At 52.8% G+C, this 22,636-nt stretch overlaps 1 protein-coding gene across 2 annotated transcripts; it reads left to right on the top strand.

Moving 5' to 3' along the window:
• The first annotated feature begins 1,968 nt into the window (after window positions 1–1,968).
• Window positions 1,969–21,911, top strand: GGT7 (gamma-glutamyltransferase 7). 2 transcript variants are annotated; one of them, XM_054516663.1, is made up of 16 exons: window positions 1,969–2,235; window positions 4,377–4,466; window positions 4,981–5,207; window positions 6,305–6,456; window positions 7,668–7,782; window positions 8,283–8,350; window positions 8,995–9,068; window positions 9,496–9,689; window positions 11,716–11,803; window positions 12,813–12,940; window positions 15,365–15,453; window positions 16,227–16,370; window positions 16,961–17,078; window positions 17,578–17,715; window positions 18,679–18,778; window positions 19,722–21,911. In XM_054516663.1, the coding sequence occupies exons 1-16, from the start codon at window positions 2,058–2,060 to the stop codon at window positions 19,883–19,885; spliced, it is 2,067 nt and encodes a 688-aa protein (XP_054372638.1). In that variant the 5' UTR covers window positions 1,969–2,057; the 3' UTR covers window positions 19,886–21,911. The 2 variants fall into 2 exon arrangements, with proteins under 2 accessions (XP_054372638.1, XP_036251851.1); XM_036395958.2 differs by lacking the exon at window positions 4,377–4,466 and having other exon boundaries at window positions 1,970–2,235.
• Window positions 21,912–22,636: the final 725 nt, after the last annotated feature.

Genomic DNA, 22,636 nt, shown 5'->3' with positions numbered 1-22,636 from the left:
TAAACTAGATAAATCAATTAAACCTCAGCCAACATATGAATACAGATTCGTGCTGTGAAGTAGAATTGGAACCACCTGACTGTACAAATTCTCAAGATTTCAGAAGGGTCCCCTGGAATGCACAATCCCTATGCAATGAGCTGAGGGCTCTCAGCCTCGAGGAGCTTCGTGCTGACCCTCAGGGAGAGTCCCCGACTGCTGACCCACAGCTCTGAGGAGCAACTCCACTGTCCCCCAGCGTGGCTCCTTCCAGAGCCTGTGGGATCTGATCTGGGGTAGGCCAGAGCCACATTAACCTTCCCTGACCAGGGCTCTGACCTTCTGCCCCACCACAGCCCCAGGGGCCGGTCAGGCTGGAGCCAGCTGTGACACAAGGGGGGTGGCACCTCACCAGCCAGAGGGGCTGAGGTGGCTGCTCCTGTCACAGCCAATTGGTTTGGGCTTGTCTTAAACACCAGAGAGGCAGAAGCTGGGCTGGTGGGTTGATCCTCTGCCAGGCAGTGGGTGGAAGAGGATGCAGTATGGACATAGCTCCTGGTCTTGTTGAACATGCAGTGGTGGGGAAGAAACCCCTCCAGCTGCTGGGGATGGGGAGACTGGACAGATGCCTGAAAGTGGAGCAGACTGAGACTGGGTTGCAAAAGCCAAACTATCCTACTCCTGTCCCTAGTCCTATTTATTTATTTACTATAGCTAGCAATGGTCATGATGCCCTCGGGCTGCTGGAGGCACAACCAAAACCTTACCAGTGCCTCAGCAAAGGAAGATTTACAAATCCCTGCATTGAGAAGCACCGAGCCAGTGGAGCTGCTCATGCAGGGGATTAGCTGGCTCATTGGAGGATGAGAAAGTAGGACATGTACCTGTCAGGTGACCTCCCCAGATCCAAACAGCACTTCACATGCTCTGCCTCCCAAAACAACAGATGTCCAGGATACATTGGGGCAGTAGATGGATTTTTCAGATCTGGCAGCCAAGAGACAAGTTTGTGTGCCAAGTCGAGAGAGGCCAGTGTTGTTGCAGGGATAAGGAATTTTCACAAACTTGGACCACGGAGAGAAACAACATTTTCCATCTTACAGTTATTTTACTGGCAGTTTTTAGGTCAATCTCTGGAAGAAGTGCAGGGGAAAATTTAAATGTTTCAGCCAATTTGATCTCAGAAACATCCATGTAATCCAGGCCCCTCAACGCATATAAGTCCACCACAACTCTGCCAAATGGGAGCTGTTGGTAACCACAGCTCAGGCCTGCCCCAGGCTTAACTGGCCCTGTGCCCCCATTTGGCTCTCCCCGGCTTTGTGCTGGTTCCCTGTGCAGCCTCAGCCCCTCCTGACACCTGTGCCGGTGCTGCCGGAGCCAGGAGCAGGGAGCCACCAGTGCCAGGTGAGCCTGGCCAGCTGCACCTGCAAACGGCAACCCAAACCCCCTGTGCTGCAGAGGGAACGGCGGTGTCCAGCTCTCATCCACACGCACGAGCAGGCAGCGATGGAAGGCAGGCTGTGGCAGAGCAGACACCCGGCCGCTCTGGGCCAATGTCACAGCATCTCTTGCTGATGGTCCCACTGGGCGCTGGTGGCCCCTTGCCCCATGACAAGGGGTGACATGCGAGCCCTCTGCTACGGGCTGGCTGTGGCAGCGACATAATGTGCGTGCACATCCCCTGGAAAACTCTTCCAGCCTTCTGGAGACGGACGTAGGAATCTCGGATCCAGCTCCCCGGAGGCCTGGCCCGAAACCCGCCTGGTGCGGCGTGGCCGGGGCAGATCCCCCTGTGTGGGTCAGGGGCGCAGAGGAGCTCGGGCCATGGAGCAGCCCCGGCTGGAGCGGGGTCCGGGCCCTCCCCGCCGGCCGGTGCTGGCTGCCGGAGCGGCCCGGAGCGCCCCCAGCCCCGGGAGGAGCCGCCCCTGAGCCCGGCCCCTTCCGGCTGCCCCGCCCGGCCGGCGCGGGGCGGCTCCGTTTGACCGGGAGCGGTGGGCCCGGCCCGGCGCCGCTGTGGGTCCCGGCTCGGCTCGGGTGTCCCGGCTCGGCGTGACCCGGTTCGGGGTGAGCCGGCGATGGCAGTGCCGGAGGCGGTGCCGGGCCGGCAGCGGGCCCTGGCCGCCGGCTCGCCCGTGGATTACATGAGCATCACCAGCTTCCCGCGGCTGCCCGAGGAGGAGCCGAGCGGCGCGGCCGAGAGCGGCCTCCGCGCCCGCAAGGAGGAGGACGCGTTCCTGGGCGAGCAGGACACGGGTGAGGGGCGGCGGCAGAGCCCGCCCGCGGCCCCCGGCACCCCCGGCCCTCGGCCCCGCGCCCGGAGCGGGGCTCCCCGGCTCCCGCCGTCCCTGCGCCCCGGCCCCGCCTTCACCCTGAGGGACGGAAGGCAGCCAGAGATCCGGGGCTTCGGCACAGAGCCTCCCAGGGCAGCCTGGAATGTGCTCTCCCACAGCCTGCTCGGCCTGGACCACTTGTGCATGGCCTTCTTGCATGCTCCTTGAGCGTCTCTCCACCTGGGATGCTCCTTGAGCATCCCCCCACCCTAGGGTGCTCCTTGCACATCCCTCAGTTCGGGATGCTTCATCCCTCCGGTGCTCAGCTGGAATAAAGTCAGGTGATCGTTTGATCTATGAGAAAATCCTCTGCCTATTTTTAACTGATTGCTTCCTCCTCCATAGTTGAGAGAAATGCTGTTTCTCCCCCATGTCATGTTTCTTTTGGCGGTATTGCCCTTCCCCCTGGGGCTGGTTCCCAGTCCGGGTACCTGTCAGCCCCCAAGCCCATGTTTGCACAGCCCCAGGCTCCCCTTGCCCTCTGCCCTGTCCCACCATGCCCACGGGTGAAGCTCCCATTGCCCGTTCCCACCCTGTGCTCTTCTGACCGTCGAGGCAAAGCTGCTGCCGGCAGGAGTGTGGGAGCAGCTCTCCTGGCAGCACAAGGCCTCTTGTCACACAGCCAGAATCTGGTGGACTTTTGGCAGTGCCAGCACCTGCAGGCGGGGTTGCTGGAGAAGAGAGCTACTGCTCTCCTGACACTTGTTGCAGGAGCACCTGCAGAGCCCACCAGCAGCTCCAGTCTCTGCTGTCTCCTCTGCAGTAGCTCCAGACCTGAGGTGGCCCTGGTTCTCCAAAGCATTGGCTCCCACTTAAAGCTACAACTCCTTCACGGCCCCACAGAAGCCAAATGGGATTTGGTAGCTTCTTTTTCAAAGCATGCACATTGGTGTTGGGATGGGCAGCTGTGCATTGACTACGCAGGCTGCTTCTGATCCCAAGTGACCCCTTCCAGCTGCTCCCATCCCCACACCGCAGCTCTGCTGTCCCTATGCAACACCGTGGGCACAGAGACTAAAAATAGGATGTCTGTGGCAGAGAATGGAGATGCTGCATGGTGGGAGGGCTGTGGTCTGCCCTCTTCTGCAGTTGCTTCCTAGGTATTCATGTCCCCTCATGCTGGGCTGGCCTGTCACCAGAGCAGAGGGATGGTGTCCTGGAGTCCAGCTCACTCCCCACTGTTTCCCTGCAGGTGGGACTGGGGCCTCACTCGTGTGTGCCAGGGGCTGTATGTGACATCCCACCCCAATGGCAGCCCCTGCCAGGCCAGTTGTGGCCCCCACTGAGGCCACCAGCCAGTCCTCCCGCTCAGTCCAGCTCGCCTAGACCAGAAAAGCCCATGAGGGGCTCAGTGTGTGCTCAGAGGCTCAGGCTGCAAAAGCTGAGCCTTTCCCAGTCCCACTCCTAAACCACCACAGCACAAATGAGATTAAATTCCCTCTGAGGGGATTTCCTGGCTGTGGAAGTTTACTCCTGGTTGCAGCATCACTGAAATTAAAATTCCTTCCCTCCCTGGCCTGAGGAGAGCTGCAGCCAGGTCAGGTTAATGCCATGACAAGGACTGGGCTGGCAGTGCCCAGGGTGATACCCAGCACCCGCCAGAGCAGACAGGCAGGCAGTTGATGGGGGATGTGGGCTTTCCTGCTTGCTCCCCTCTCCTTTTCCAAGCCCAAGAAACATCTGTACGGAGGGACAATCTTGTCTTTTCCACTTGGTGCCTCTTCTTCCACTATGGATGCACAGAGTACTGCAGCCCCTGAAAAAATTCCTCCAGGAGCCCTGGATGATGCCCTGAGCTACTTGATCCCCTTCAGAGCCCATGAGGGATGGGCACAACCTCACAGCTGCCCCAGTAGCTCTGTGTGCCTGGCAGCACCAGGACAGGCAGGGCATCCTTAGCCGGTGTCCTCCCAGCACAAGGGCAGCAGCTGACACTCACAGAGATTCAAGGCATCTTTCCGAGCAAAAAAGAGACTTTTTCATCCTGCTGAGGCCCAACAAACTCCTGCCCCACTGCTTTGCCATCTTGGAGCTGGGTGTCCAGTGTGTGGCTTCATTTCACAGTGGGCCTCATCTGCCAGAGGAAGCAAGGAATTAAAGCAGAGTCCTTCCTGCAGAGGAGCCAGTGGATGTTCCAAAGCCTCCGGTTTGCAGGTTTGCTCCTCCCTGCCCTCGCTTCCCTAGAGGGATTTTCTCTTCCCAGGCCAAATGTTTTGCTTTACCTCTGTTTTGCTCAGGTGCTTTAGCTCAATCACAGCTCCAAGTAAAGCTGCTGCATCTTTTTTCATATCTTAATTTCCTCTTCTTCAGTCCTGCTGCATTTCAAAGACCTGTTTGCTTTGTTAAGAACCCCTCCAAATGGAGCATAAGAGTGGGCCTGTCACTGAAGGCTGATGAATGGACTGAAATGGAGTAAAAATTCAAGGGTTTCTTGTCTCTTAATCTCCAGGGAAGTCATCTTGGAATAACCAGAGCTAAAAAAAAGGATCAGTAAAATGACTCAAAGCAGTATCTGAGCCAGAAAGGCTCCTGAGGGCTGGGATCAATGGGGAAGGTGATAGCCGTGCTGGAAGGGGCTCAGTGTAATGTTAGTGCTGGGTAAACACTGCAATAAGAGCCCCAAGTTGCTCAATAACTCACACCTGTTTTCTCCCTGTTGCCCACAAAGACCCAGACTCCTTCCTGAAGTCTGCGCGTCTCCAGCGCCTGCCCTCGTCCTCCTCAGAGATGGGGAGCCAGGATGTGTCCCCTCTGCAGGAGACCAGCAAGGACCCCTTCTCAGGAGACTGCAGCTGCCGGCAGGACGGGCTGACCGTCATCATCACCGCCTGCCTGACCTTCGCCACGGGCGTCACCGTGGCCCTCATCATGCAGATCTATTTTGGGGACCCTCAGGTAAGACGAAACCGTGGCTTTATGGTTGGGCTTTGGCTCCAAAGATGGGAGAGCTCCCTGACTTTCCTCCTGGTCAGAAGTTCAGCAAGGGAAGCACTGGGGAGCCATGGCTGGTGTCAGTGAGGCCCTGGGTGCCAGTCTCCCCCTGGTTCCACCCCAAATTGGCTTGAAAGCCTTTTCCTGCACCTGGAGGTTGTACTTGGAGAGCCGAGCCAGACTCTCAGAGCTTGTCCCATGTCCAGGTGTGGGGGGCTGTGTCAGGCAGGTTTGGAGGTGCTGCCGGGGGGGAACAGAAAACCCCACTGCTGTGACTGCAGCTGTGGTTTGAACTAGATGGGAATGCTTTCAGAAAATAATTCTTAGTGAAACAGTAGGCATCTTGTCCACATGGACAGAGTTTTATGGATTATGGGCATACATGCCCAGATTCACCTCTGGAAGATTCATCCAGGACTAAGTAGAGAAATAACTGAAAACAGAGGTGAACCTCCTGCTAATCTGTCCCACGGCCCAGTGCTAGATTGCACAGCCAAGGCAGTATGGCCACAGGATTGGACCCTGCAGAACCTCTGCCAGGGTCACAGTCAGCCAGGAGTCACCATCATCATCTCCACATGTAGCCATGGCCCTTCTGTCTTTTCATGTCCCCAGGCTAGCCTGGCTTTTGTTAAGATGCTGCAATTTGTGCCATAGGGACAAAATCAACTCTTTAAAATATCATGGGACAGCATTAACACAGCTCTGGCACAAGGATGAGAACATGCTGTGGTCCTGTGGCCCTGCTGCATTCTTTACAGCTGTATCCCCATTCCTGGTGACTGCCTGGCTGCAGCACAGGGACAGCTCTGGGCTGGTGAGGGGCAGAGGGAGATGTGGCCCCCCAGCCTGGCACACCAAGCGTGGAAAGCTGTCTGAACTGGTGGCCGTGGCTGCCTGCAGCTGCCCTGGAGCGGGGATGTGCCAAGGGACGCACGGTGCCCACTGGCATTGGTTGGATCGGCCCCGGCGCTGGCCCCAGGCCTCAGGTGGCACATGGGTGGGTGTGCACAGAGCCGGGCAGGAGCAGCAGTGCCCAGGGTGCCCTCTGTGTCCCGCAGCTGTTCCACCGCGGCGCCGTGGTGACGGACGCTGCGCGCTGCACGGCGCTGGGCACGCACGTGCTGGCCCGGCACGGCTCCTCGGTGGACGCCGCCATCGCCTCGGCCCTGTGCGCCGGCATCGTCAACCCCCACACCTCGGGCCTGGGAGGGTAAGTGTGGGGCACTCGCCCTCTGCTCCTGGCTTCGGCTGTCCCCAAGGGAGTGGTTTCATGGAATCCCAGAATGGTTTGGGTTGGAGAGGCCTTAAAGCCCATCCAGTGCCACCCCCTGCCATGGGCAGGGACACCTTCCACTATCCCAGGGTGCTCCAAGCCCCATCCAGCCTGGCCTTGGACACTTCCTGGGATGGGGCAGCCTGCACCAGTGCCTGGTTCCCCTACCTCCTCCTCAGACAGAGGAATATTTCTTCCAAATACCTGATGTAAATCTGCCCTCTGTCAGTGTAAAGCCATTCCCCCTTGTTCTGTCACCATCTGCCCTTGTAAAAAGTCCCTCTTCACCTGAGAAATGCCTCTGTGGCAGTGCCAGGCTCGTGTGGTGCCAGGGCTCTGACATCAGGCAGTGGATGTGTCCACATCTGTCACAGTGACCCTTCCCGTGCTCCATGCTGTCAGCACAGGACAGAAACCCCAGGCAGGGAATTGTTTCTGCTGAAGTTGGTGCAGGGAGCATCCAAGCCCCAGGCTCGAGAGGGCTGGTGAGGGGCAGAGGGAGACATGGCCCCCCAGCCATGGGAGCTGTGCCAGGAGTTACAAACACCCTGGGCTCAGCCCCAGTGCTTTCAGAGCCCGAGTTCTGCCTTCCACAAGCTCTGCTCCTGAGGCTAAGGTCTGAGCCCAGCTCCAGGAAGCTGCCAGGGAGGGGTGTCCTTCTCCAGCCCTCATTCCCAGGGTGGCATCCACGTGAGCCCGGTGCTCCTGGCTCTGCAGGAGGGCTCAGCAGCCTTGTATAAACCCAAGCCACCTGATCACTGCTCCAGCTGCACCACCCATTGCCGCTGTAAGCAAACACCGTCTTTTGTTGCAAAACTGTTCAGATTAGAAAGAAAATCCCAGATGGTCCCAGCCCGGCAGTGGAACAGAGCCAGTGGCTCCATGACCAGGCAGGCAGGGACTGCTCCAGCCTCACCAGGCTCAGCACAGGGCTGCCTGCGTCCCACACCAACCCTGCCTTGGCTGTCCTGGTGTGTGCCCTAGGCAAGGACAGCAGCATTCGCTGCTACTCCGGCCACCTGGTGGCCCTGCTGGGGCCGGTGACCTGGCACAGCGCCCCTTGTCTCACCGGGCCGCCCTGGCCTCAGCCGCACGGCCGCGGTGCTGCTGGAGCGGCCGCGCCACGCCCTGACCCTGTCTCGCCGCAGGGGCGGGGTGATGCTGGTCCACGACATCCGCAAGAACAGGAGCTGGGTGATCGACTTCCGTGAGGTGGCTCCCCTGGGCATCCCGCTGGAAGGGGACCCGCAGCAGGACACCAAGGTGAGAACCCGGCCCACAGCCATTGTCTCCAGCTCTCCTCTCTCCAACTTTCAGGCTGAGGGGCAGATGTCCAACAAAGCTGCAAGAGGTCTCTCTCATCATGAGAGATTCTGGGCCCTGCAGACATGAGGAATCTAGGGAAAAAACTTCTTTATCAGCCCCGAAATACCTGCAGAGCTTTGGGGAATAAAGAGGTACATCTCTGTGGCACCAGGGTGCTGGGAGGACAAGAGTCCCAGGAAGGAGCATAATCCCAGGTTGTTCTGCTGAGTTCTCTCTCCTGACCAAACTGGGTTGAGAACAAGATTGAATTTGCCTCTCTCCTTCCAAAACCTTTTATTCCATAGTAAAGTGTGTTGCTACAGACTCTTCCCCTCTCCTAACTATGCAGATAATTCCAAAGTAAGCATGATTTGCACCTCCCCTTGCAGTTGGGGACGGTGTCCCACGTCCTCATGGAAAGGATACTACTCTTCCTTTTTGTCCTTCCTGTTTTACAGCCAGGTCTGCTCGTAGGGGTGCCAGGCATGATCCTAGGAATGCACCAGGCACACCAGTTACATGGCAGGTAAGACATGAGGCTGGCACAGGCTGTGCCCTGGGGTCCCTGTGGGAAGCTGGGAGCACATGAGCCCTTGCCATCAGACCATGTTCTCAGCCACCAGTCAAAACCATCAGCAAAGAGGTACTTAGAGGCTTGTGTTGAAAGAGATTATTATTTTTTTGCTATTTCATGTACCAAAGAAAAAATTCAGCTTGGTCATGTTTTCTGCAAAGTGAACTGTTGGCTAAGAAGATGTACAATGAATGTTCTGTTAGAGCTGCAGCACATGGCCCTGCGTGTCTGTGCATTTTCATTGTCTCTTTAGCTGCACCCTAAGAGATGTGCCTGTCCTTGGTGCTCTGTTGGGATACAGAGGGATCTGAATGACTTGCTCACCACCAGAGCCTGGCTTGAGCTCTTGCTGCTGGCACAGCCCTTCCCCCATCCATGCACGGCCATTTCTCTCTGGGACACATCCTGGAGCACTGACATGATCCTGTTGAGGAGAAACACTGAAAGCTCAGTGCTCCTTTTGGCCACTGCTGGCCCCACAGCCTGGTGTCCCAGGAGCCCTGACTGCAGAGCCAAGCCCTGTGCTAGCTCCCCACCACCCTGCCCCACTGCAGCCCTCCAAGGCCCGTTTCTCCTTGTCCTCTCTCCCTTGCCAGGCTCCCCTGGTCCGAGCTGCTGGGCCTCACAGCCGATGTTGCCCAGAATGGCTTTAATGTCACACATGACCTGGGTGAGTACCTGATGGGCAGCTCAGGGCAGTTCACTGTGCAAGGCAGCTGGGGATGCAGGGGGTTAGTCATGGGAAATCAGGGCTTTGTGGACGTGGAGATTGGGTGCTGTTGGGAGCTGAGCAATGTGTGAGCCAGGGACAGCGTGGTGGCAGCCAAACGGGAGCCCTTTGCCATGTCTGGGCAGAGCCAGGGCAGACAAACCACACTGGGCAGTGCCCAGGGCCAGGCAGGGAAGGGTTCTGGGGTTTCTTTGGGTTTCTTTCCCAGTTCCAAAGGACCAGTGGTCCAGCTCCTCTCTAGTTTTGCAATAGGACCAGAGGCAGCAGCAGGTCTCCAACATCCCCATCAGGTGCACCGTGACTCCAGGTCCTTTGTGCCTTCCTGACCCCTGCTTTTTCTGGATGTCCTTCCCCTTCTCACCTGCAGCCAAAGCCCTGAGTGAGCTGAAGGACCTGAACTACTCTGAGCGATTCCAGGAGCTCTTCCTGCCGGGTGGGCAGCCCCTGCTGCCTGGGATGTTCGTCCGGCGCCTGGACCTGGCGGCCATGCTGCAGCTGCTGGGGGCAGAAGGGGTGGCAGCCTTCTACAGCGGGAACTTGACCCAAGAGATGATCTCTGAGGTGAGCCAGGACTGCCCCTGGCACCTGCCAGCCTGGGGCTGCCACCTGCTTAAGGTGACAAACTGCAGATAAGCCAAGTGTCAGCACAATGATGGGGACAGATGCCTCCTTTTTCTTTCCTGTCCCTGCAGTGGTGGGAGTACTGACACACAGGCCAATCCCACAGTCTACAGAAGTGAAACCTCCATTTCCTCTATAACCAGGACAGTCTGGAAGGGAAACAAAAATCATTTTGGGCTCTAGGCTCTGTTCACTTGGATGACAAAGCCTTTTCCTCCAGGATGAGAGGCTGTTGAGAAACAAGTTGTTGTGGTTAATGGGACTGTAGGATACAGACTCCAGGAAGATGGTTTAAAAAAAAACCTGAGTCTTGTGAGCAGAGGATTAGAAAGGCTTGGTCCCACTTGGGGTTGCCCTAGTTTAACTCCTGTTAGAGGTGCTCTGGAAAAAATATCAGAACAGACAAAGTAATTCTGGTGAAAAAAAGCCCCCAACAAACCATAGCAACTTTTATATCTCTGTGGCTGCAGTCAGGGTAGTTGGAGCACCATTTTATTGTGCCACCGTGGCTCAAGTGGTGCTCCTTCAATAGCTCATCAAGAATCTGGAATGTGTTCATTCCACTCAAGACTCAGACATCTGTGGGCTCTGTGTTTGGAAATCTACAGTTCACCTGAACTACAGCAGAGGTGAAGGATGAGGAGCAGGAGGAGTCCCAAGCATCTCCACAGCTAAACCCTGCTTTGTCACTGTGTTTCCCTGACCTGGGGGCTGCCACAGGGAAGCACAAATTCCCTGTGGAGGAACAAGGCCCAGGGTTGGCACATCAAAGACCTGACAAGCTCTGGGATCCAGTGCACAATTCCAGCTTTGGTTTCAGAGCAAAGTGCTGCCTTCACAAAGTGGTTATTGTTCCAGCACAGGGAGGGCATCCATCTGGTGAAATCAACAGCTCCAAAACACCCACTCTTTGCTTCCAGGCACAGGTGCAAAATAGTGCTCTCTTGGGAATTTGGGATGTCTGCAGTGTGTGGCTGACTGGGGCTTCTTGCCCTTTCTCTGTTCCTTGTGCCCCATTCCCCACTGGCTGGTTCTGGGGAGCCAGGTCCTGGCTCAGCACAGCCCTAGGGTCCAACCAGCCTTTTCTCTGGGAAGGAAACAGGGATCCCAGGTAGGAGAGACACCTTTAGCAGCTTTGGGGTTGCTTGACATTCTGGCCCCACAGCATGCCCTGCATTAGCTGTCCTGCTCCAGTGATTCATTCAGTTTTGCCAGGGGAGTTTTCCTGCCAAGGAAGCCAGCTGGGTTAGAGCTCAGAGCATGCAGGCATCCCAACAATCCCACCCTCTCCCTAAGAGCATTGTCCAGACACTCCTGGAGCTCTGGCAGCCTTGGGGCCATGCCCATTCCCTGGGGAGCCTGGGCAGTGCCCCACCACCCTCTGATAGTCCTCCCTCATCTCCATCATGACTCAGCCACAGAAGACCTGCAATGGAGAGAATGGCCCATCTTTCCTGTACCAACCCTGATACATTGTACCTCTGACAGGAATCTTACAGGAAGACCAAGGCTGCAGCAGACCCACTATCAGATGAAATAATTTCAGATAGGGTGAGAACAGTGATTTTTTTAGTTGATGTTTCTAGTGATGGCCACCTGCTATACCCAAGCTCCTTGTCTCCTGGACCCATAATCCTGGCAGTATTCAATGCCCCTTATCACACTCCTGTTTGCCAGCCAGGGCAGGGAGGCTGCAGGGCAGGGCCAATTCCCATCTTCCTGGGCAGACAGAATGTCCTGGGAGCACCCTTGGGGTGGGTGAGCTTTAGGAGGGGTGTGCAGAGCATCCTGATGTGCTGAACAGTGAGCCAGGTGCCCAGGGCTGTGAAAGCACAGATGTCCAGGGTACCCTAAGGAACCTGGCACCTGCTCAGGGATCTCAGTGGAGTGTGTTTGAAGTGAGGGTGTGTTGCACACAGAGCCTTGGCCCAGGCTGCTCAGGGTGCACTGCTTTGCTCTCGTGCAGGTCCACAGCTACGGAGGAGTCTTGGTGGAGGAGGATTTCAGCAATTACAGTGTCACTGTGGAGGACCCTGTGCACACAACCTATCGAGGTACACCCTCCCCCTGGAGCCATGCAGCTCCAGGGGAAGCTTTTCTTCACCTTGCAAGGGGTGGCAACAGCATTGAGCAAGAGTTGAAGTCAAAACCGTGCTGAAATGTCTGCAGAAAGGCCTTCCAGACAGTTTCCTGCTATTTCCTGCTGACACTGATGCATCATGGGTTGCTCAGGAGATTTTCAGTACTTTGAAATGTTTTTTTTCCCTGGGAAGTTTAAAGATGCAACATGTTCATATCTTGATGCAACATCTCAACAGAAGCTGGACCTACAGCTGAAGACAGTTCCCAAAGGGAAAAAAAGCTAACTTTATGCAATGTCAATGTTTTCTAGCAGTCCCTGTATTTACCCTCCTTATAGCTGTAATGTTGCAAATTTTTTAGGTAGCCCTCCAGTATGTAAAAGAGTTTTATAAAAAAAATGAGGGAAAGTGACTTTTAGCATGGGCAGAGAGTGATAGGACAAGAGGAATGATTTCAGACTAAAAGAGAAGAGATTTAGAATAGATGTTAGGAAGCAATCTCTCCCTGTGAGGGAGGTGAAGCCCTGGCACAGGGCCCAGAGAAGCTGTGGCTGCCCCTGGATCCCTGGAAGTGCCCAAAGCCAGGTTGGACGAGGCTTGGAGCAGCCTGAGATAGTGAAAGGTGTCCCTGCCCAGGGCAGGGGGTGTCACTGGATGGGATTTAAGGTCCCTTCCCACCCAAACCATTCTGGTTTTCTACAATTCCATCTCCATTCTTCCATACTGCAGTCTAGAAACCAGCAGCCAACCAATGAGAACTGAATTGCAGAAGTAAAAAAGCATTCCTTTTTGGGCTTCCTTCATCCTTCATGAAGAAACAGAAAGATACAACAGGAATGTTCTGGGAAATCCTTCTCAAATCATGTTGCTTTCTATTGTTTCCTCTTGAATCAGGAAGGGTTTCCCTGTCCTCATGGATGAGTGCTCTCACTGGATGGTGTCTGACAAAAGCAGCTTCATTCCTCTTCTCTTCCCTCCACAGGGCACCTTGTTTTCACCCCCCCACCTCCACATGCAGGTCCTGCACTGATCTCAGCACTGAACATCCTCGAGGGCTTTAACATCACAAGGCAAGGATCCAGAGGGAATATCTTGCACTGGATGGTGGAGGTAAGAGGAAGTTCAACATCTGGCTGAATTGCTTGTGCTGCTAGAGAATGATTTATTTATTTTGTGGTTGTACAAAAATGTTTGTATGTTATTCCCAGAGGAGAATGAGCAAATAGACTGCTAAGGTGTAAAACTGAGCAGTGCTGCTGTCTCAGAGGCTGAGCAGGAGCATCTTAGGAAGAGCTTTTTCAGAACAAACCGTGGCTTTGTCCATTTCTTGTATACAGTTATCTCTTCAGAATGACCCCACAGCACCTGAGGGTGGTCCCATCAAGTTCCTCCACCTCTGAGCTCCAGTGGTCCTGGCCACTGCAGAGCACCTGAGGGCACTGCAAGGTGTGCTGCAAGAAAAGCCTCTACACGGTGATGACAAGGAAAACCTACCCAACACTTCACATTTTAAAAAAAGTTTACATTTTTGCCCACCTCCCGATCTCTGAGGTCCAGAATTTTGCCAGTATTTAGGACTCTCCTGCCAAAACCTTGCAGCTTTCCAGGAGGTTGAGCAAGTGTTCTGTCTCCTGCTCTGTAAGCAGAGTTGTGGTCTTAGATGTTCCACAGATGCACAGATAGGGTTTATGAGTTGGGAATTTACAGATACACAGCTGGGCTTTATCAGCTGGAAGTTTTAATTGAGGATTTAACTACACTCTTGTAGCAGACAGGACAATGGGTGCATGGAAGTGTCTCAGCAAAAATGCAGCAGAGATGTCACACACTGTGCAGAGGCACAGGAGGTTGACTCACCTGAGTCATTTTTGAGCTCTCTTCAGGAAGCTTTGGGTGAATCTATTTCCTCTGCCAAGAGTTTCACCTGCTGGTTATCCTGGAGCAGCACCCTCCAGCTCCAAGGCAGTCACTTCAGGAGATGTGTAACCCTGATTGCCTGGGTCCCACAGCTCATCATGGGGCTGAGGTTCAGTGCTAGGCCAGCTTCAGGTACCCAGCCCTGGGACAACCAGGACCAAGGTTAAGAGGTCCTCAGCCTCTGGGGTGAAAGTGCTCTGCTGTTTCCATGGAGCTTTTGCCTGGCCTCCAAGCCCTTGTCCCCCTGAGACAGTGTGGTGGTCAGAACACTGCTCCATGGAAATGCTGCCTTCTCCAGAGCTTTGTCACGTTCTGCTCCCCACACAGCTGGTAACCAAGGAGAAGCTGTTGCTGTGTGGCACATTCCAGACCAGCAGTCACATCTCACTGGCTGCCTGCAGGGGAGTGGGCTGTTCTGGATCCTGAATGACCATGGCCCAGCCTGCAAGCTGAATGCTGAGTGTGTATCTGCTCAGCCTTTCTCTCTCAAGGCTGGCTTGGCTGAGGAGCAGCTCTCTCTCTCCTCATGGCTCTGCCCTGGCTATGCTGTGGTCCCAGGGTTGGATAAACCCTGTCCTTTGAAATTGCATCTTCCCATTTTCAATGGACTGGCTCAGGCAGGATTCTGCATGTCTGAGAAAACAGATCTTTTCCTCCTTTTGCACCATCATTCCCTGATGTGTGCTGGGACTGATGCTTTCTTTTCAAGCCCTTTGGATGGTTTACAGCCAGGAGCTGGGCAGCAGCTGGAGAGCAGAACACTCATTTCTGCTCAGCATTGGTGCTGGGCCAGCAGAGCTGGGGTCCAGAGGCAGCAGCAAGCCCAGCACCTCTGTCCCATTGGGATTCAGTCTGGTGCCTGCTGTTGTGGTGACCATTCAGGAATGGAAAGAGAAGGTAAATGGCATCCTGGAGACCCTGTGTGCCAGATGGCAGTGAGGCTGAACCACTGAGCTGGACATCAGCTCCTGCCAGGGATGTTGCACTTGTAATAGCAAGTGCATTGCCAGAGGGCAGGGTTAGAGGGGATAAAGGGAAGAAATTCTTCCCTGTGAGAATGGTGAGCTGCTGGCAGCAGTTGCCCAGAGAGGCTGTGGCTACCACATCCCTTGTAGCATTCAAGACCAGGTTGGAGAAACATGTGAAGGTGTCCCTGCCCATGGCAGGGGGATGGAATGTGGTGAGCTTTAAGGTCCTTTCCAACTCCAACCATTCTGTGATTCCGTGGTTGTACAAACACTGCTGGATTCACTTGGCTCCTCCAGCACAGTTTGCCATGCTGAACTGAGGTTCCTTGGTTCCCATACCCACATGTGGCAGCCTTTGCACTGAGGTATTCCCAGAACCCAGACTTCTGGTAATTTTTCTTCATAAGGATCAGCCAACACACCAGGACACCAGATACCTCTTCTAGTTTGGAGTATTAGAAGCTGTATTTCCAGGGCCACATAAATGTTTTTCCTTTCCCCTCTCCTCTCCTTTCCTTTCCTCACCTATTCTCTCTTTTCCTCTCCTTCTCTTCCTCCTCTCTTCCTCTCCACTCTTTTCCTTTCCTTCTCTTCCTCCTCTCCTCCTCTCTTCCTCTCCTCCTCCTCTTTCTTTCCTTTCTTTCTTTAGACACTAAAAATAGCCCTGAGTCTGGCGAGCAACCTGGGAGACCCATCTGGTGACGTGTCTGTCACTCACACAGCAGAAGGCATGGTGAGGTATGTCTGAGGAGGACAGGCAGGTGAAGTTGCAGGATGTGTGGGTTGGATATCATTCCTGGCTGTGCTGTGCCTTTTTCTCCCTGTGTTTTATGAAGGAAAGGTCAGACCCTGAGTGTCCTCCCAGGGCTCATTCTTTTACAAGGATCACAGCTGACCACAGGCACGGGGCTCTGGGGAAGGGTCACAGGATGTCCTCACTCAGAGGTTTCCTGGAGCCAACTTGAATTTGAGGGTTCCTCCCACTTTGCCACAACTCTAAACATTCCCTTTGAGTGGGTCAGACAGACAGCCATCCCTGTGGACATGGCCACACGTGCCACTTCTGCCTCTCCTGGCCCTCTGTGGGGCTCAGGGCCTTGCAGAACACCCAGCTGTGCAGGAGAGGCCAGGCCTGGGGTTTGAGCCCAGCTTCCCACCTCAGAGCCAGGCTGAGCCATGGCTGGTGTTTGGGCTGGGCCTGACTTGTCCTCCTGCTGAAGACTGGCATTCAGCTGGGGTGGTCACCTTGGCCATCGAGGATGGCTTTACTCCTGGTGAGGGCAAACAGGGGTAGACAGAGCCTTTGGAGGCTCATGGCAGACTGAGTGCCACTCTGTGCAGACTGAGCCACCTTGTCACCCCTTCCTTCCTTCCTTGGGGTGAACCAAACCAGGCCCCTGTCCTCATGCAGCCCCTCGGGACCCCCAGCCCCAGCTGTGTGAGACACCAGGACACATCCAGCTCCCCAGGCTCACAGCTTGCTTTCCTCTCTCCCTCCCTCCTCGCTGAAGTAAATCAGAAGCCAATTCCCTGCGCCAGCTGATCAATGACTCCCAGTCCTTCCTGTCCACGCCTCCCTCCCCCCTGGAGAGCGGGGCTGCTGCCAGCCAGGTCCTGGTCATGGGCCCCGATGACTTCATCGTCGCCGTGGTGAGGTAAAGGATGGGCCTCTTCCTCCTCTACAGCTGGGGTGGGAGCAGGGAGGAGGGAACAGGACAGGGTGGGAGCAGACCTGGATCAGCCAGGTAAAGGATTGGCCTCTTCCTCCTCTCCAGCTCGGGGTGGGAGCAAGGAGGAGGGAACAGGACAGGGTGGGAACAGGCCTGGATCAGCCAGGCTGCTCTGTCCCAGTCAGTCCTGCAGCAGAGGACTGGGAGAGTGGGGCTGAGATGTGTGCGCTGGTGCTGCTCTGTCCTGTGCAGCCTTAGAGCCCTCTGACAATGGAACGTGGCTGCAGTGGCCTGGACCTGCTCTCTGGGGAGAGGGGGTGACAAATGTAGGAGTGATGGAAGCACATCCATCTCAGCAAGGGGAATCCTCAAACACGGGGAGGGACAGACTGCTGTGGCATAGGTGTGTCCTGCTCCTAAGTGCATTGGTCTCTCCTCAATCTCACCAGCCCTAGACAACCATCAAAGAATCTCTATCAAGACAAGGTGGGACAGAAAATTGGAGCCCTGAAAGCCTCGAGGTGTACAAAAATCTCTGGAGTCATTTGGATGAAATTTCCTGTGTTTCTTTTCAGTTCTTTGAATCGTCCCTTTGGCAGTGGAATAGTAACACCCTCTGGAATCCTCCTGAACAGCCAGATGTTGGACTTCTCCTGGCAAAACAAAACAATGAACCACTCCATCCCCAGGCCGGTAATGAATGGCATGACAAATTCTTTATTTACCTTTTCTTTTCCCAGTTTTATTCTTATCTTCCCAACAGGGGAACTATTTAATGCTTTATTAATAACAGAGACAACAGCCTGTAGAAAGCTGCTATTTTTCATTACATGAGCCACTGAAAGTGAGAAAACAGAGGGCTCCATGTCCATAAGTTATTATTAAAATGCATAATTACCAAACAACACCGTTACCTACTTTCCCTGCAGCCCAGATGCACTTTAAGTAACAATGTGGACTTGTATTAAGCAGTTTCTTCATGAATTGTTGCCCTTCAGGTTAAAAAGTAACAAATAGCAGGAAAAATGTCTTCAGATCTTGGAAAGAAACAAATGCAGACCTGTGCTGGTGGCTTCCAGGGCTGCCTTATGCATTGTAAAACCTTGTTTGAAGAGGGTGATGAGCTCCATGTCCCTTCTGTGGGAGAGTTGGCTTGTTGACATTTTTTGGTGCAACTTTTCCTCAACTGCAGCCAAACCTGGTTCAGCCCGGGAAGCGGCCGCGCTCCTTCCTGCTGCCCACCATTGTCAGGCCCTCGGAGGGGATGTGTGGCACCTACCTGTGCCTGGCAGCCAACCACGGCGACAGAGCCCTGAGCGGCATCGTGCAGGTCAGTGCCCTGTCCTCCCTGCGCAGCTGCTCGCTCAAGGCTGAGGAGGGTCCCCTCCTTTCCTTTCCTAATTGTCCCAGGCTGGGTCAACACTGGTGGCCGCAGGTTACTTGTTCAAACTTTGGTGTCACCAGTTCCACACTTGGGTTATTTCAAATCTCTAAGGGTTACCAGTTTACTTTTCTTGCACCTTTCCTGGTGGCACCACTCATAACTGTAGAGGAGAAGCATTTTGGCAAAATCTTTAATGGTTTTTGTCATTCTAATACCTGTTCAAAACTCACCTTAAGGATGATTAAGAAAAAAAGGAGCATTTTTTTATTCAGCAAATTGCAGGAAACTGGCAGCCCTTTAACCCTTTTCCACACGAAAAGCTCCTTTTAAGGCATTCCCAACTGAATTCTTCCAGCTCAACACTGAATATAAATTGGGCAGTTCCTCTTAATTTATGATTTGTAAGGAGGTGAAGTACTTGCCAGTAGCTTGATTGCATGTACAGCAGTAATGGATTGCTGAAAAAAAAAGCCTGAGAAGGGCTCCCAGTTTCCTTACCTTTTGGAAAGCATTCTTCAGAGCAAAACCAAAGCCAAGAACTGCTTCCTAGTGCTTTGTTTGGAGAAGTCACATGCTGAGCTTTTGGCTGTAACAAACACTTCTTTAGAGCTTACATCATGTTCCAGACACACAGCTCTGCTACTTTAGCAGGAACTATGTGACAAAAAGCCCATGCTATCCTGAAAATGTCCTGCTTTACAAGCAACAACATACAAGCCACATTCCAAGGACCTGTTAGTGTGTGCACAGCCCTGCAGCAGTTCATGCAGTTCAGTAAATGGTTCAAAATCTCCTTTGCCTGCTGCACGTGCAGATGTTGGAGCCACCAATTTGGGGCATGCTCAGGAAGTTGGCTTCTCCTATTCTCCTAGCTTTTTTTATTATTGAGGACAGTTTATTCTCTTGCAGGTTTTGGTAAATGTTTTAACATTTAACAAGAATCTGAGTGAAAGTTTGTCACTTGGTCGACTTCACCCCCAGCTTCAGTCCAACACCTTGCAGGTTGACAGTGAGTATGGACACTGGGTGGGACACAAATGGACACAAATCCAGCAAGTTTAGGAAAAGAGCAGGATTTCCCTAGCACACTGCAATGGAAGCGCCACAGGTCACCATGTTCTAGGGTCCCCAGGGGTGTGGAGGGTTTTGGGGAAGACAAAAATCAGAATTCAACTTCTTCAAAGCTTGGAGCCTTTGCTGAGCCATGTCCTTTCCCTCTTGTCCTGGAAATGCTTCCTGACCCCTCTGGCACCATCTCTCCAAGCTCTTTCAGGTGCTTCTCCCCAACCCTTCCTCTGTCCCAGCTCATCTCCTGGCAGTGGCCTTGTCCTGTCCTTAAATCCTTCTGGAGATCAGATGCCATGGACAATATCCAACTCAGCAAGACTGCAGCCTGAACTTCACCCAGACATGTGCTCAAAGCTTCCTGCACTTTATTCCCTCTGACATAAATTATATTTCTTCACTTTTCAGTCCATGTCCCTTAATTCCAGCAGCTGGGAAGAAGGCAAGGCTTATGGAAAGGGCTGTAGCTTGACAGTGCTGAAAACACAGCATCAGTGCTGGCCCTCTGCAGTCTATACTGTCAGCTCTTGTCCTTGTTACTGTCAGTCTTGGTCTATTTGGTGTTTTTCACACTGCCCCAGACTTCACCAGAGCCAACCATAAGTGAAATTTGGTTCTCATTCCACACCAAATAGCCAAAGTTTCTGGGCTTTTCCCATTTCAGAGGAAAATCTAAATAAGATCTGTCCTACGGTGTGCCCTGCAGACTTGGAAGTTAAAATGGAATTAAATCTGAAACTTCACAAGGTCCTAATTTGTGAATTTGGACATTCTGAAGGAGCAGCAGGCAGGTTCCCCCCACTGCAGGCCCCAGCAGTGTTAGACAGACCTTTGCAGCAGAGGCAACACTGGTTTCAGTTACCAACTTTCTTTTCAAATCCCTGCAGGTGAGTTTCCTGAAGAAGATATTGAATTTCTTGTGGCCAGGGGCCATCAGGTGGATAAAGTCCCAGTGGTGTCCCTGGTGCACGGGGCCAGGAGAACCAACAGTTTCATCATTGGCCTGAAGGACCCCAGGAGTGCAGATGCTGCTGGAGCCACAATCTTGTAGCAGCTCCCGGGGCCGTGGGCTGTGCCAAGGCTGACACACAACCCTGTGATGTGCATGTTCTGAAGTGGCCCCTTCCCCAGCCCCCATACTGCTGGGAACGTGTTCTGCACTCCCCACCCTGACAGCACAGAGGAGCCAGCAGCAGCAACATCCAGCTCTCTTTTTATTTTTCAGTCCTTTGGATTGCAAGCAGCCTGGGTCTTGTTACAGGGGTGGCAGGAGCACTTTTCTTTTGGCAGTCTTGCTAATAGTTCAGTCTTTCCAAAGCTCAGTTCTAGCCAGCATCTTACTTTTAGGGATCAGGAACATGAGCAAGGGAAAAAACAGCTGCTGCTGCTGCTGGTGTTATTATTGATGGTGATTATCCTCATCTCCCTGTCTTTCCCAAGCTCCTTCTTTGCTTCCAGTGCAAGCCAGTCATTAATAGAACCTGATGGAATGTTTGTTGGTGCCTGCAGCTGGAATATTGGGGAGTGCTCTAATACTCCATCTGGGCCAGCTGATTTTTGCCAACATGCAGCATCCCAGGGAGGTTCCTGTGCCCACATCACTACCTACCTTGAATTTTGGCACTAAATATTTTGAATCCAGTTGCTGCACAGACTCACTGGCAATCTGATTTTGTAACCAGAGCAATGGTTTTCACCACCTCTAACAACTTCTTCCTCTAACAACTTGTGCACCCCCCAGTAGTTTTCTTACAGAGGTTTAACCTCCTCACTGGTGAATTTCAGATTAATGGTAGCAGGTTTAACTTTCTTAGACACTTTTTTGGAGATATCTTAGCAGTACTCCACAGTGAAAAACCACAGATCACAGACTGAAGACTACATGGAGAGCATTTAGGTGGGTTCAGAGCTTTTCTTCCACTGCATTATCTCAATCTGTTCCAAAAGCCTGGGTCACTCCTACAGAGAAGCTTGGGAATTTCTGCTGACTGAATTAATGGCTGTACCTTAGCTCTGTGTTTTAGTCCTAGTGAATCTACTGGAAAAGCTGAAGAGAGTGAGAGAAAAACCAAACCAAACACTACTGAGATAATTTTCTGTCCACAGCATGTAGTGAAAATAAAAGAATGCTCTTGCATTTTGTGTCTGAAATTGAGAAGGGAAGAATACCCCAGCTGACATCTGCACCAGGTCATTTAGCCCACATTTGGACATTTCCTGTTCCTTTTGCTGGCTATTAGAGACACTTGGCACTGAAAAATCCAGAGTTTGATCATTTTCTGCGGTCTAAAATGTGATGTTTTCCTTCATGGTGCGAATGCACCCATGGCCACTGTACATATTATATATGTGTGTCTGCTTATGGTTGTGTTGCTCTTTGATTTGGTGATGACACCACTCACCCTGACCTCCCTCCCCAGGCACCCTGTGGCTCCCTGTTTGTGCCACCCTCCTGCACTCGAGGGCATGGGCTGATTTTGGGGTGGTTGGGGCCACAGGGCAGATATTGGACTAATTATTCCTGGGAGCTGTGGATCCCAGACCAGCTCAGTGCAGCATGTTGGGCTGAGTGAGAGCAGAGGTGTTTTCATGCTCTGCTGAAGTGCAGCCACCCATGAGGGGAGCAGAGCAGCTCCCACTGACGGCACCATCAGCAGCATTTCCTGATCCAAGTGCATCCATGCCCTCAGCTGGGACAGGGGAAGCACAATGTTGTATCTGTGACGTGCTCTGTGCCACCAAGAAGAGACTTCACCACAGGGACACCAAATCTATTTATTTATTTCTCTGTCATCAGCACTAGAGTTGGTCACTGACCAAGGATGGAGAGATGTAAATGGGTCTTGGAGCAGACCTCTTCAGGCTCCGTTGGAAGGGAAGGAGGCAGTTTTGTGGGTTGAACCTCTCTGGAGATGGTCTGGGGTTTTCTGCTCTGTCCCAGCCCTGATCTGTCCCTTGGGCATGGAGGTTCTTTATGAACAGCTGCAAAATATGTGATCGAGTCATTGTCAGTGCAGAACTTCGCATGAAATGTCACAAAAAACTTTGAAAGATTAAATTCCTCCTTATTAACTGAATTCACCAACTTCTGATGCTGGATACCGTGTATATGTTTGGGAGTAAAAAGACTTTGGTCTTGATTCAAAAGGGCACTCCTATGTCCCAAATAACAATTTCACAGCAATTATCCAGAATCTTAAAATAAAGCATGTTCTGAAGTGTTCTGCTCAATCATGGCCTGCATTGCAAAAAAAGAGAAAATTGAAAATAATTGGAAGATGAGACCTATGCCCCTAGGTTTCAGCTAAGAGAAGTAAAGGTATTCCAAATAATTTCCTTTTTTTTTTCTCTGTTTAAAAGCAGCATCAGTATAGCACAGATGTATCCAACATGGAGACCTTTAATCTGCTAATTGGCCCAGTGTCTCTAGTATTTTGAGCCCATCTGTTGTGATCTGATGAATTTAACATCTAATGAATTTAAGATCTGATAAATTTAACATGAGGTACCAAGAAATACCTGGTGTTTCCCTTGGTACAGGTGAGATGGGCATTGTGAAATAAAGGGTTGTATTGTAGAGATGTGTGTGTGCAGAGTACCTGTGCTGATTTCAGCCTGGCCCTTGCAGGCATCTGACAGCTCTGAAGCAAAATTTGTCATGAAACTTTGTCATGGAAGTGTCAGTGAGGAGCTCAGAACACAAAATACAAAGGGGCTGGGAAAAACGAAAACGATTTTAAAAGGAACAAAATAAACACAAACAAAGTAAATAAATTTTTTAAAGATGCCTTTATTAAACGTG

Source organism: Molothrus ater, chromosome 17 (genome assembly GCF_012460135.2).
Source record: "Molothrus ater isolate BHLD 08-10-18 breed brown headed cowbird chromosome 17, BPBGC_Mater_1.1, whole genome shotgun sequence".
NCBI lineage: Eukaryota > Metazoa > Chordata > Aves > Passeriformes > Icteridae > Molothrus > Molothrus ater.
This window is presented reverse-complemented; position numbering and strand designations above follow the sequence as displayed.